Source organism: Aquarana catesbeiana, linkage group LG05 (genome assembly GCF_042186555.1).
Source record: "Aquarana catesbeiana isolate 2022-GZ linkage group LG05, ASM4218655v1, whole genome shotgun sequence".
Taxonomy (NCBI): domain Eukaryota; kingdom Metazoa; phylum Chordata; class Amphibia; order Anura; family Ranidae; genus Aquarana; species Aquarana catesbeiana.
In genome coordinates this window covers 313388596-313401640 of record NC_133328.1, presented here as the reverse complement: position 1 = coordinate 313401640, position 13045 = coordinate 313388596, and the positions used below count along the sequence as shown (strand labels likewise).

At 42.6% G+C, this 13045-nt stretch overlaps 1 protein-coding gene across 2 annotated transcripts in view; it reads right to left on the bottom strand.

Moving 5' to 3' along the window:
* Positions 1 to 13045, bottom strand: part of OTULINL (OTU deubiquitinase with linear linkage specificity like) — a 139356-nt gene that overhangs the window by 37845 nt on the left and 88466 nt on the right. Inside the window, exons 2-6 of one of the 2 annotated variants that reach the window (XM_073630846.1) lie at positions 12084 to 12225; positions 11967 to 11998; positions 11775 to 11866; positions 4371 to 4520; positions 3090 to 3218 (exon numbers count right to left, since the gene is read on the bottom strand). In XM_073630846.1, the coding sequence (XP_073486947.1) occupies positions 3090 to 3218; positions 4371 to 4520; positions 11775 to 11866; positions 11967 to 11998; positions 12084 to 12225 (545 nt within the window). Of the gene's footprint in view, positions 1 to 3089; positions 3219 to 4370; positions 4521 to 11774; positions 11867 to 11966; positions 12005 to 12083; positions 12226 to 13045 lie in introns of both variants that reach the window. The other variant, XM_073630845.1, reaches the window with a different exon arrangement.

The following is a 13045-nucleotide window of genomic DNA, read 5'->3' as shown; positions in this document are numbered from 1 at the left end:
CAATTTCGCCGCAAAAACGTCATTTCGTGGACCATTCGGCAAAACATTCCACAAAGTAATAACACACCAATCGGGAACAATCCGCTCGTTTCGGTATATTATTTGTCTCTGTAGTGTGAAAACTGTGGGAGGAGTCTACAAGCATTATCAAGTCTAGCAGATGAAGTCACATGCATTTGGAGTGTCTCAGCATCTTGTGTTTACAACCACTGTTTCCTAGCAACGCTCATGCCCTGTTTATGCTTCCCAAATACTGCTTCATCAAAACTGCCCCATCAGAATTACCCCATCAAAACTGCCCCATCATATTCCTCTATTATAAATCAGTACATGGTGTGTCTGTCCCCTCCCCCGGGCTCTGTAATCAGCTGAGATGCTCCAGCCACCTTCCCCCCTGTGTATAACAGAAGCTTTGGTAACCATGGCAACAAAACAAACACTAACAGTACACTCTGATTAATGGCTAAAATTTCCTGAAATGACCTCTAAACAAATGGCCGTATTTTAAAAACTATACATCCTACAGCGAAGATCTTTATATTGTGAGAATCACAAGACCCAGACCTAGATTTTGATACATAGTATGTCTCTGAAATATTAAAATTGAAGGCACGGTCGCAGTTTAGAAATTGCCCTTCAAATTTGAAGGGGCTAGAGTGTAGTTTCAATGAATGTCAATGGACGGCGTGAGTTGCAAACAAATGGTCATATTGTGAAAACTATCAGGACTATGGCTTAGCCGTGGACATATTTAGTGGCAGCAGGGATAGCTGAACGTTTTGATATAAGATTTGTGTAGGTGGGCTTGAAAATGAGGGAGTGGCGGCAGTTTAGAAATCATGTTCTGATTTTCCAGCTTTTGTCATCTCCCACTCTAGTTTCCCCATTCATTCCTATGGGACCAATTTCGCCGCAAAAACGACGATATTTCGTGAACCATTCGGCGAAACGTTCCACAAAGTAATAGCACACCATTCGGGAACAATCCGCACGTTTCGGTATATTACTTGTCTATGTAGTGTAAAAACTGTGGGAGGAGTTAGGGTGGTAAATTTGGCTATAATAATAATAAGAATATATATGTGAGATAACAGTAAGTGGTCTTGCTATGCAAGAACACTTAATAAACATTTTAGTATTATTTAAACTGTTTGTTAAGTGTTCTTGCATAGCAAGACCACTTACTGTTATCTCACATATATATTATTCTTATTATTATAGCCAAATTTACCACCCTAACTCCTCCCACAGTTTTTACACTACATAGACAAGTAATATACCAAAACGTGCGGATTGTTCCTGAATGGTGTGCTATTACTTTGTGGAACGTTTCGCCAAATGGTTCACGAAATATCGTCATTTTTGCGGCGAAATTGGTCCCATAGGAATGAATGGGGAAACTAGAGTGGGAGATGACAAAAGCTGAAAAATCAGAACATGATTTCTAAACTGCCGCCACTCCCTCATTTTCAAGCCCACCTACACAAATCTTATATCAAAACGTTCAGCTATCCCTGCTGCCACTAAACATGTCCACGGCTAAGCCATAGTCCTGATAGTTTTCACAATATGACCATTTGTTTGTAACTCACGCCGTCCATTGACATTCATTGAAACTACACTCTAGCCCCCTCCAAATTTGAAGGGCAATTTCTAAACTGCGACTGTGCCTTCATTTTTAATTTTTTACAGACATACTATACATCAAAATCTAGGTCTGGGTCTTGTGATTCTCACAATATAAAGATCTTCGCTGTAGGATGTATAGTTTTTAAAATACGGCCATTTGTTTAGAGGTAATTTCAGGAAATTTTAGCCATTAATCAGAGTGTACTGTTAGTGTTTGTTTTGTTGCCATGGTTACCAAAGCTTCTGTTATACACAGGGGGGAGGTGGCTGGAGCATCTCAGCTCTGATTACAGAGCCCGGGGGAGGGGACAGACACACCATGTACTGATTTATAATAGAGGAATATGATGGGGCAGTTTTGATGGGGTAATTCTGATGGGGCAGTTTTGATGGGGTAATTCTGATGGGGCAGTTTTGATGAAGTAATATTTGTGAAGCATAAACAGGGCATGAGCGTTGCTAGGAAACAGTGGTTGTAAACACAAGATGCTGAGACCCCCCAAATGCATGTGACTTCATCTGCTAGACTTGATAATGCTTGTAGACTCCTCCCACAGTTTTTACACTACAGAGACAAGTAATATACCGAAACGAGCGGATTGTTCCCGATTGGTGTGTTATCACTTTGTGGAATATTTCGCCGAATGGTCCACGAAATGATGTTTTTGCAGCGAAATTGGTCCCATAGGAATGAATGGCGAAATGTTCAAAACTAGAGTGGGAGGTGACAAAAGCTGACAACCCCATGATCAACCAAAACATTATGACCACCCCATGATCAGCCAAAACATTATGACCGCCCCATGTAAAAAAAAAAATATTTTTGAAAAAAAAAAAATCATTTTTGAAAAAAAAAAAATATTTTTGAAAAAAAAAAATTATTTTTGAAAAAAAAAATTATTTTTGAAAAAAAAAAATTATTTTTGAAAAAAAAATTTCTTTTAAAAAAAAAATTATTTTTGAAAAAAAAATATATTTGAAAAAAAAAATTATTTTTGAAATAAAAAAATTCATTTTTGAAAAAAAAATATATTTGAAAAAAAAAATTATTTTTGAAATAAAAAAATTCATTTTTGAAAAAAAAAATTACCTTTGAAAAAAAAAATTACTTTTGAAAAAAAAAATCATTTTTGAAGAAAAAAAAATCATTTTTGATTAAAAAAAATTCATTTTTGAAAAAAAAAATTACTTTTGAAAAAAATGTTCAGCTCTTTCAGCGAATGATGGAACTTTTTTACTACTATTTATACTTTTTAAAATATTAAGCTTTTTAACACTTTTCACAGTTACTCAAGCCACTCCACCCCACCCAGTTACTCCGCCCACTCCAGTTGTAGAGGCAAGAACACTTTCACAATTTCCCCAGAAATTGTACCTTTTCTAGTTATTTATACAGTCATTAGACATAAAGTAGTAATTACTGCATATCAATTAAGTCAAGTTTTAAAAAGTGTGTTTACCTGGTTTTTGAAGATTTCTAGATAGCTTCGCAGTTTTCCATAGACCTTTGGACCTGCATACTTCTCATGTCCAAAACTAAACTGTTGTATCCAATTACATCCTTGAGAATATAGAAGCTTTTCAGGAAGCTATGCAAATAATAAACAAATAAAATTGTTTCAAACTTGCCACACTGTTCTCCTCCATACTAAACTAAACATATTTTGAAAGGACCAAGATATAGACTGCTGTCCAAAGGATTGCCAGAAATAGATCCAACTGCCCTAGGTACACAGATATAGACAGCGTCATAATAATGGTGACTGCATGCAGAATCATGGCTATAAGAGCCATAGCAAACAAGACGAATATTGGGTGCCACAAGCCCCCCCCCCCCACCCACTGTCTAAAGTCTCTGCTTCAAATTGTGCCTGTAAGGCTAGGTTCACAATGCTGCGATACGATTTTGATCCAACCTATTATGTAGTGCTACTTGGATGCAATTTTGATAAGGTTTGTATAAGGCCAAAATTGCACCAAAGTAGTACAGGAACCTTGTCCACAATCGCACCATTCTGAGTCACATTGATGTGAACGGACACCATTGAAAACAATGTGATTTCCCTTGTCATGTGATTCTATGCAAATCAAGTCGCATCTAAAAACACACTGGCGTGAAACAGGCCTAAAGCAGAAAGTATGTACTGTACTTACCATTCCTGCCTACCCACACCACTATGCTGCTCCATTAAAGTAATTCATGTCTGAAAATGGGTATAAAAGGGGTCTCGCTAGATGAATTCTCTTCTGACCCTTCTGGAAGTGTTGATCTCCTGTGTCCCTCACAGTGCTCCATGGTTCCACCCATCTACCTACATGTCATGACAAATTTCTGTGGACCTAGGAATCTTGAATGAATTGGTTTTACCCATCTCTAGACAACACAAGTATCAGATATCTTTGAACCACAGGATCTGATGTGGTTGATCCTGGCTCCAGGGGGGTGACACCGCCTCGATACCCATGTGACAGAGATGAATACACCAAGCTTTTCTTAACGAACCATTGTAAGTTGGACAAAACCTTATCCCCCTTGCCCACCACCACCAGTTTCTATTCCTCTGTGTATGACCAGGTTCTGACACCTTTGTATACAAAACAAAGTTGTTAGGCTGATACGAACATGTTTACTTGGCTAAGTTATTGTTCTTATTGAAATGTATGGAAAAAAAGACAGTCAATCCATGGTATGATATGTAAAAGATTTAATTTGTTTCATAAAAATACTGAAGCAGAAATACCTTTAGGATATCTTTTTCTTTCATCCATCCAGGAAAAGGCATTCCTTGACTAAAAACCTGGAACATGACAGCTCGAAGAACACAGTAATTGTCCTGTTTTACATACTGCAAAGTTTTGATATGATAGTTCCAGTACAAGTCTTCATATGTCTGTTGACAAAAGTGATATATATCAATAATATATAATTATTAAGTTTAATTTTTAAACTAAAGCATATGGTGATACCAAACCTGAGTAAGGAATTCACATCTCATGGTTTGGCATATTCTTAAATATGTAATAGTAAAATGTTAATGTTATAGAATTGTAAATACTGTGAGTGAATGACCAACTTAAAGAAGGAATATCATCAGAAAGATTTGTTGTTCATACTGTGCATGCAGCACTTTGTCAGGTTTTGATCGGTGCTGTGGATGCTGAGCTAGCACGGTGGGCGGCTTGCCCAACCCTCTCATTCCCCCCACTGCTTTCCGATCATGCTACTCAGTGGGAGACCAGTAACAATTTAGATGTGGCTGACTGAGAAGAGAGGGTGGGGACACATCAGTGCTGGCAGATGAGAACAGGCGGTGAGTGACAGGCAAACAGAAGATGAGAAGCCATAGATACACAGTCACCGTCATAGATACTGCAGGGATTACTGTATTTGGTAGGTGTCCATTCTTTCACTGTATACAAGGGTTCCTTTTCCACACATCTAGTACAAAGAGAGGCTACAAGTGCTATGCTGTAGCTCCCAAATGAGAAACACCCATAAACAGGGGTTTTTATTTCCTAACTGGGCAAACTGTTATATGCACTTGGAATAACACAAGTGTTTTGCATGTTTTTATGACACCTTCTTTAAAGCGAAGCGCCACCCAAAAGGAGAAGCTCTGCTTCCCGCTATTTGCACCCTCAACTGCCACATTTGGCACTTTTTTGGGGGGAGTGGGTATTTGCTTTTGACAGGTACCCACTCTCACGTCCGGGTAAGATCGCTGCGGCAATCTACAAGCATTTCCGGCACCTCCTCCTTCCCCCCCGCTTTCTTCTGGGACACACACCGGTCCCAGAAGACAGCGGGACCATTCAGAAAGCGCAGTGTGACTCGCGCATACGCAGTAGGAAACCAGCTGTGATGCCTGAAGGCTTCACATCTGGTTTTCCTTACTAACAACAGTTGTGCCTGCACCCGAAGCCAATTAATGAATCGGCTCATGGGCGCCGACATCACGGGATCCATGGGCAGGTTAGTGTCATATTAAAGTACAGTACTTGTAGCTGCTGATTTTTATTTTTTTTCCCCCCAGACTGGAGCTCCTCTTTAAGAAGAAATTCTCTAATTCCCAGTATGTTGCCTTAGAACAGCCTTTTTCAACCAGGGTGCCTTGGCAAAATACCTAAAAATTGCCCCAAATTGTCCAAAAATTGCATACAAGCCAGTGGTGGATCAAACCTGCTTTTTTTATTACACAAAGCCACAGGTTTTCATTGTGCAACTGTACAACCTTGGGCACTGTGCAGGCCAGCCGCCAGCATCCTAACAACCGCTGATATCATTGGTTGATAGGGAGCACATTAGGCACCTGCACAGAATCCTTGTTTGACCCCCATCCCCGTCCCTCTCTGTCAGCAATGGGGGTTACATTAGCTGCATGGGGGAGAGAAAATGAGGACGAAGAAATGCTGGAATACTAGCACTAATAGCAAAAGTGTATTTGCTTTGAAAGAATAAATCACCTCTAATGTTGGGAGTCTTACATGTGTGGATGCTGCTGCAATGTAAACCTAATAGCTTAAAAATTTACATAAAAAGTTGAGAAACACTGCCTTAGAACAGTCTGTGCAGTACCAGTACACTGGGAGCATGCAAAACAGTTGTTTGCTGGAGTCAACATCCTTTCCTAGCTTGTATTCTACAGTATATGGGACAAACTAGTCACCTGTACTCATGAAATATCTTACAGTGCCTTAAAAAATGGCATGGGTTACCCCTCCAAGAGCATACCATGCCCTAGACTGGTATTGATTTTAAGGGGAACCCCCTCACCGAAAAGATTGCGTGGGGGTCCCCCCAAAATCCATACCAGACCCTTATCCGAGCACACAGCCAGGCAGGTCAGGAAAGGGGGTGGGGATGAGCGAACACCCCCCCTCCTGAATCGTACCAGGCCGTATGCCCTCAACATGGGGGGGCTGAGTGCTTTGAGGCAGGGGGGTCCCCACCCCAAAGCACCTTGTCCCCATGTTGATGAGGACAAGGGCCTTCTCCCGACAACCCTTGCCTTTGGTTGTCAGGGTCTGCGGGCGGAGAGCTTATCGGAATCTGGAAGCCCCCTTTAACAAGGGGGTCCCCAGATCCCGGCCCCCCACCCTATGTGAATGAGTATTGGGTACATTGTGCCCCTACCTATTCACCTAAAAATAAAAGTGTCAAAAATAAAACACAGGTTTTTAAAGTGATTTATTAGGCCGCTCCGGGGTCTCTTCCGACTTCTTCACCCCTCTCCGGCTCTTCTCCCTCTTCTGGCGACGTCTTCTGCTTCCTCTGCTGATGTCTTCTGCCTCTGCTGGTTCTTCTCCCCTCTCCGGGTCTTCTCTGCTGATGTCTTCTAGCCCTCTCCGGTTCTTCTCCCTCTGCCGGGTCTTCTCACTCTTTTGCACGGTCTTCTCCGCTGTCTTCTCCCAATGTTGACTCAACGCTCTTTCTCCCACTCTAATGCTGGGTGCGCGGTGTGCCACTACTTATACTGGCATGGGGCGGGGTCACCAGAGGCCCGCCCCTTATGACATCACCACCCATCATGCTTCGGGCGGTGACGTCATAAGGGGCAGGACTCCGGTGACCCAACCCCATGCCAATATAAGTAGTGGCACATCGCGTACCCAGCATTAGAGTGGGAGAAGGCGCAAAGTCAAAATCAGAAGAAGAACAGAGGGAGAAGACAGCGGAGAAGATTGGGCAAAAGAGCAAGAAGACAGCAGAGAAGACCCGGCAGAGGCAGAAGACAGCGGACAGAGGGAGAAGAATCGGAGAGGGCTAGAAGAGATCAGCAGAGAGAGGAGAAGAACCGACAGAGGCAGAAGTCAGCGGAGTAGGCAGAAGACGTATCCAAAAGAGGGAGAAGGAGTCGGAAGAGACCCCGGAGCTGCCTAATAAATTACTTTAAAAACCTGTGTACTGTGTTTTATTTTTGACACTTTTTTTTTAGGTGAATGGGTAGTGGTACAATGTACCCGATACTCATTCACATAGGGTGGGGGGCCAGGATCTGAGGCCCCTTTGTTAAAGGGGGCTTCCAGATTTCGATAAGCTCCACGCCTGCAGACCCCGACAACCAACGGCCAGGGTTGTCGGGAAGAAGGCCCTTGTCCTCATCAACATGGGGACAAGGTGCTTTGGGGTGGGGGGGCGCAGGGCCCCCCCTGCCTCAAAGCAGCCACCCCGTCTTAAAAGCATACGGCCTGGTATGGTTCAGGGGAGGGGGGGTGCTCGCTTGTCCCCATCCCCTTTCCTGACCTGCCGGGCTGTGTGCTTGGATAAGGGTCTGGTATGGATTTTGGGAGAGACCCCACGCAAGTTTTTTTGGGTTGGGGGTTCCCTTTAAAATCAATACCAGACTGAAGGGCCTGGTATGCTTTTGGAGGGGGAACCCATGCTGGTTTTTTATTAAAATTTGGCGTGGAGTTACCCTTCAGGATCATCAGAGCACAAGTCGCATGCCTAAGTCGGATCAGTTAATATAGTGATCAGATTTCGGTGATATTCAATGGCCTCAAGTAGGATCAAAGTTGGACCAAAGTAGTACAGGGACTACTTTGAAGTCGACAGGACTTGAAGTTATACTAATATGAATGGTAGTCATTCGAAATCATGGTGAACGACTTGTCATGCGACTTTGCAGTCCCAAATCGTAGGACAGTTCGCACAAGTGTGAAAGGGGCCTTAAGCCGTGTACACATGATCGGATTTTTCAAAGGGAATTGCGTGATGACAGGCTGTTGGCGGAAAATCTGATCATTTGAATGCTCCATCGGATAATTGTTGTTGGATTTTCCACGGTCAAATGTTGGATGGCAGGCTTTAAAATTTTCCCTGGACAATGGTCTGTTGTCGGATTTTCCGATCGTGTGTACATAAGTCCATTGGACAAAAGTCCAAAGTACAAACACGCATGCTCGGAAGCAAGGACGCAAGGCAAACTGAAAAGTGCTAAATGAAAAGCGTGACTCAACACTCACCAAACTTCTACTAACATGAAATTAGCAGAAGGACCCAAAGAGCTGAAAAACCACGTAGTACGTCACTACGTTCGTGTTTGTTGGCTGACAATTCCTTGCTGTTTGTATGCCAGACAAAATCCAGGCACACGCCTTCGGACAAAAGTCTGAGGTTTTGTCTGTGGAAAATCCGATCGTGTGTATGAGGCTTAAGGCTCCTTTCAACTCCAAAGTTGCACGATTTTCAGTGCAACTTTGGAGTCCAAGTTTGATACGACTTTGAAATGACTTTGATAAGACTTTTACACTCTCTGGCATTGAAGTTGTGTCAAAGTCAGATCAAAGTAGTGCAGGAACCCTTTCTGAATTTGCAGCGACTTCAGTAGTGTCAATTGGAATGTCTCTCATAAAAGAAAGGAACCACCCACCATCACCAATAAAAAAGACACCGTTGTCTGGAGAAAAAAATGCATCGGACACCACACTCACATGTACACAGTTCTATCATACCCAATCATGCTATACAGACAATAGACCTGGGGAGAACGATGTATATGTGAATCCGTCCTAAAATGATTCAAGAATCATGGCAGTGCAGAGAGGACACTATTTGCAGAATAGATACCCGAGGACATGTGGATGTCAGTATAGAGTAAATGTGATATCTGCTAATGGTCATCAATACAAACAGAAAAGGAGAATCTGCCTAGCAGAGGCACAGGCATACAAACTTGACAGGGGTACTAAAGCTGGCCATACAGTGTTAGATATTTTTAGTTCAGCCTAATGGCTGAACAAAAAAAAAAATCAGATTCCTCCATCCACGCTATACGGGGCTGGGCTATTGTATAATTTTCCACCCCACTGCTCTGAATTTTTAATTGAAGAATTTTGGATGGGAGAAGGCCAACAGGACCAAACACTAATCAAATTTTGGCCAGTTCAGCAGGAACGGTCAGCTTAATCCTGCTATATATATTTCAAAAAAAAAAAAAAAATAGTTTTGACTATACACACCCTAATGCACTTTCTCCTGCAAAGTGATACCAGTGTAGTAAAATCCTGATGCTGCATGACAAAAGTTAATTTCATTTTGGTGATCAGTCCTATATATGTAAAGCAGGGGTGTCAAACTCCATTTCATTGCGGGCCGCATCACTATTGTAGTTCCCCTTAAAGGGCTAGTTGTATCCATAAAGACTAAATTTCCAGAGCACCCCTCCTTACATCAGATGTCAAGAGCCCCCTCCACCATCAGAAGTCAAGAGTCCCCCACTCTCCCTTACATCACAGTGCACCCCCTTACCTTGTGTCAATGCCAGGTAGAAGCTAGGGGTGGAGCTAGGAGGCAGAAAGTGCAGGGACTGGAGGAGGACCAGAGGAGGGCTGGAGTCAGCTGAATGTTGAGGTTAGGAGAGGCAGAAAGGACGGGGTACTGCCACTGCACAGAGAGGCACAGGATTTGTAGGAGGAGCTGATACGAGCCTCTCTGTGGCTGCATTGAGAAGCGCAGGATCTGGTAGAGGAGTTCTGTCCTCCTTTCTGCTGCTGAATACTGAGACAAGGCGGGGGCAACAATGAGGGGGTTTCTGCAGCTTTGTGGTGTGTGGGCCAAAAGATATGACCTGGAGGGCCGGATTCAGCCCCAAGGCCTTGTGTTTGACACATGTGATGTAAAGGGAATAGCTTGCATTATGCATTACTTTGAATCAAAATGACTTCTTTTGACAAGAGTGATGATTGTTAAAAGGAACATAACATTACTGCTTTTGAGCAAGGATATGTTGCACAACAAAAAGAACTACAGTATATCCTTGTTGCCTACTCAAATATATGACACAGCCTTGGTGTTCAAAGACACTTTTCTAAACTCCTGCAATTTTTAGGGCTCTCAGAGCTTTCCTTCCTCTGAAAGCTGACAGCTACTGAATGGGACTACATCATTTGTATTGACAATCTTTTTTTAAAGAAGCTACAGTATGTTGTGTAATACTTGCATATTTCACTGTCTGGAGGAATCCCAGCTTTGTTTGGGGTTCCCTGTGTAAAGGAGGATGTCTTGCCTCTATTGTATAAAAAATAATAATGGATAGATACATTCACACTGTTCAAAAAAGTAATGCTGTATTCCAAATTGCACTAATCGCATGCACATCACAGTGTAGTTTTTACCAACTTTTGCCGTCTAAAGCAGCTTTTTGTGACTTTGATACACTGCAGCTCCCTGCTTTATGCATTGTATGCTGGGTATACAAAACAAGAAGCTCAGCATTGGCAACCTATTTGGAAGCACTTTGGTAAGATAACAGTGTTAGTATGGCGTTGGAAAGAGGTGCTAACTGTACTGTGCTAACCTCTTCTTGATGTTCAGAATTAGCTGATTTTAGGGACTTTTCCTGCTGCTTTTAGAAATGTTTTCTACTTTATTGTGATCATTTAGCATTCCAGTGCTTATTATTTTGGAGGAGTATTCTGCCAGGGAGTGGAAGCAAGTCAGATTGAGTCTGCCTCACTATCTAGCTGAAAGACATTGCGTATTATATAGCCCTTTCCTCTCCAGAATGGCTGACCCTGACCTTCCTGTTTCATTTATTCATGTTGCCAATCAAGAAAGCTCAGCATCAATGTGGGCACTATCTAGGGTGTTCTGCATGCAAGGGAAGACTGCCTAGCAACACCTACTTCTCCAGACTGCCACTTTGATATATGCATAACTCCTCCTATACCAGCCAGCCAACTGCTTGCATCAGGGCTGAAGGCTGTTGTGAGGTGTACTAAGGCAAGGTGTTGTGATGTTTTCAGGAAGCTATGCACCGCACCTTGCTGCCGCTCTTACCTGCCAGAATCTGCCTGCATTGCATAGCACAGCATTCTGCTTCAGTATGTCTCTTGATGCAAGCTGTATTATGGTTTCTGGGAGGAGTTATGTAAATATCAAAATGACCTGATGGGTGAATGTCCACCCAGAGGAGAGAGTATTCCTAGTCAGGCTGTTTTTGCAGACCACCCTAGCTATTGCTTGCATTTGATTCATGACTGAAAAAAAAGAAATCCAGTGAACAAATGGTGTGAGCCAATGACACTAAGGCCAGGGATGAAAGAACTAAATGATGATGAATGTCCTCCAGCCAATAAATGAGAAGGCTCATTCTGCCTTGCTGCTGCATTTTGCATCAGAATATGAAAAGTCCAATATTTACCTTCCTCATGTATGTGACATTTGGTGCTTCCCCTTTCCATTGTTTAGAACAATAAGACAGTAAATCAACTTCTGCATTCACGCTCAAGTTTCCTGAATGTAAAGGAAAAAAAAAAAAAGAAGAACAATATGATTTCCTGTATTCCTGTACCCTTTTGAATGCATGTATCCTAAAAAGAAAATGAACACTTACTTCTTTTTTTAAAAGGTCCCTGACATGGAATGCTACACCTACAAATAATCAGAAAAAATACTGAAAATAGTTATGAAAGAGTATTATGTGGAAACAGTACATTTATGAAGTGCATACCACAAGGAAATTAGGGCTTTAAAGTGTTGCCACATCATACACAGGACAGCCACAACGAATACAAGGCATTGCTGTACATGATTCCACATCTTGCTTATAGCCTCAAGAAGGGGCGGAACTCTTGACTGTTCATCAGGGGTATCTGGAACAAAAGCAGACTAGTGTTATCTGTATTCACATTTACATTTAATAGCACTTTTAGACCTCATGCACACTGGACGTCATAAAAACGCTAGTAGTGTTGCTGCATTAAAACGTGAGTTTTTCTGGTTTTTTTTGCATTATGCCGCGTACACACGGTCGGACTTTTCGTCTACAAAAGTCCAACGGACGCCGACGGACTAAAGCTGGCTGGTAATCCGATCGTGTGTGGGCTTCTCCGGACTTTCAGCAGACTTTTTCAGCCTCAAATCCGACGGACTTTAGATTTGAAACATGCTTCAAATCTTTACGTCGTAACTACGACGGACCCCGAAATCCGCTCGTCTGTGTGCTAGTCCGACGGACAAAAACCCATGCTAGGGCAGCTATTGGCTACTGGCTATGAACTTCCTTATTTTAGTCCGGTGTACGTCATCACGTACGAATCCGTCGGACTTTTGTGTGGTCGTGTGTAGGCAAGTCCGTTCGTTAGAAAGTCTGCTGCAAGTCCGCCGAAAGTCCGCCGGAAGTCTGTCGGACAGGCTGTCGGACTTTTGTAGACGAAAAGTCCGACCGTGTGTACGCGGCATTAGTGTTTTGCCAAGTTTTTCCCCGTTTTTAGCGAGAAAACCGAAGCTATGCTAAAGCCGCATTTTACCATGTTTACCGGCGTTAGACCATTTTTACAGCTTAAAAACTCCTCTCAAAATCCGCTAGTTCTGGGGTTTTTTCCAACCAGAAAACGCCCCAGCCAAAAAATGCAGGATAACAGCCTACATGTGCATGGACAAATAGAATAACATGCCTCAACGTTACACTTA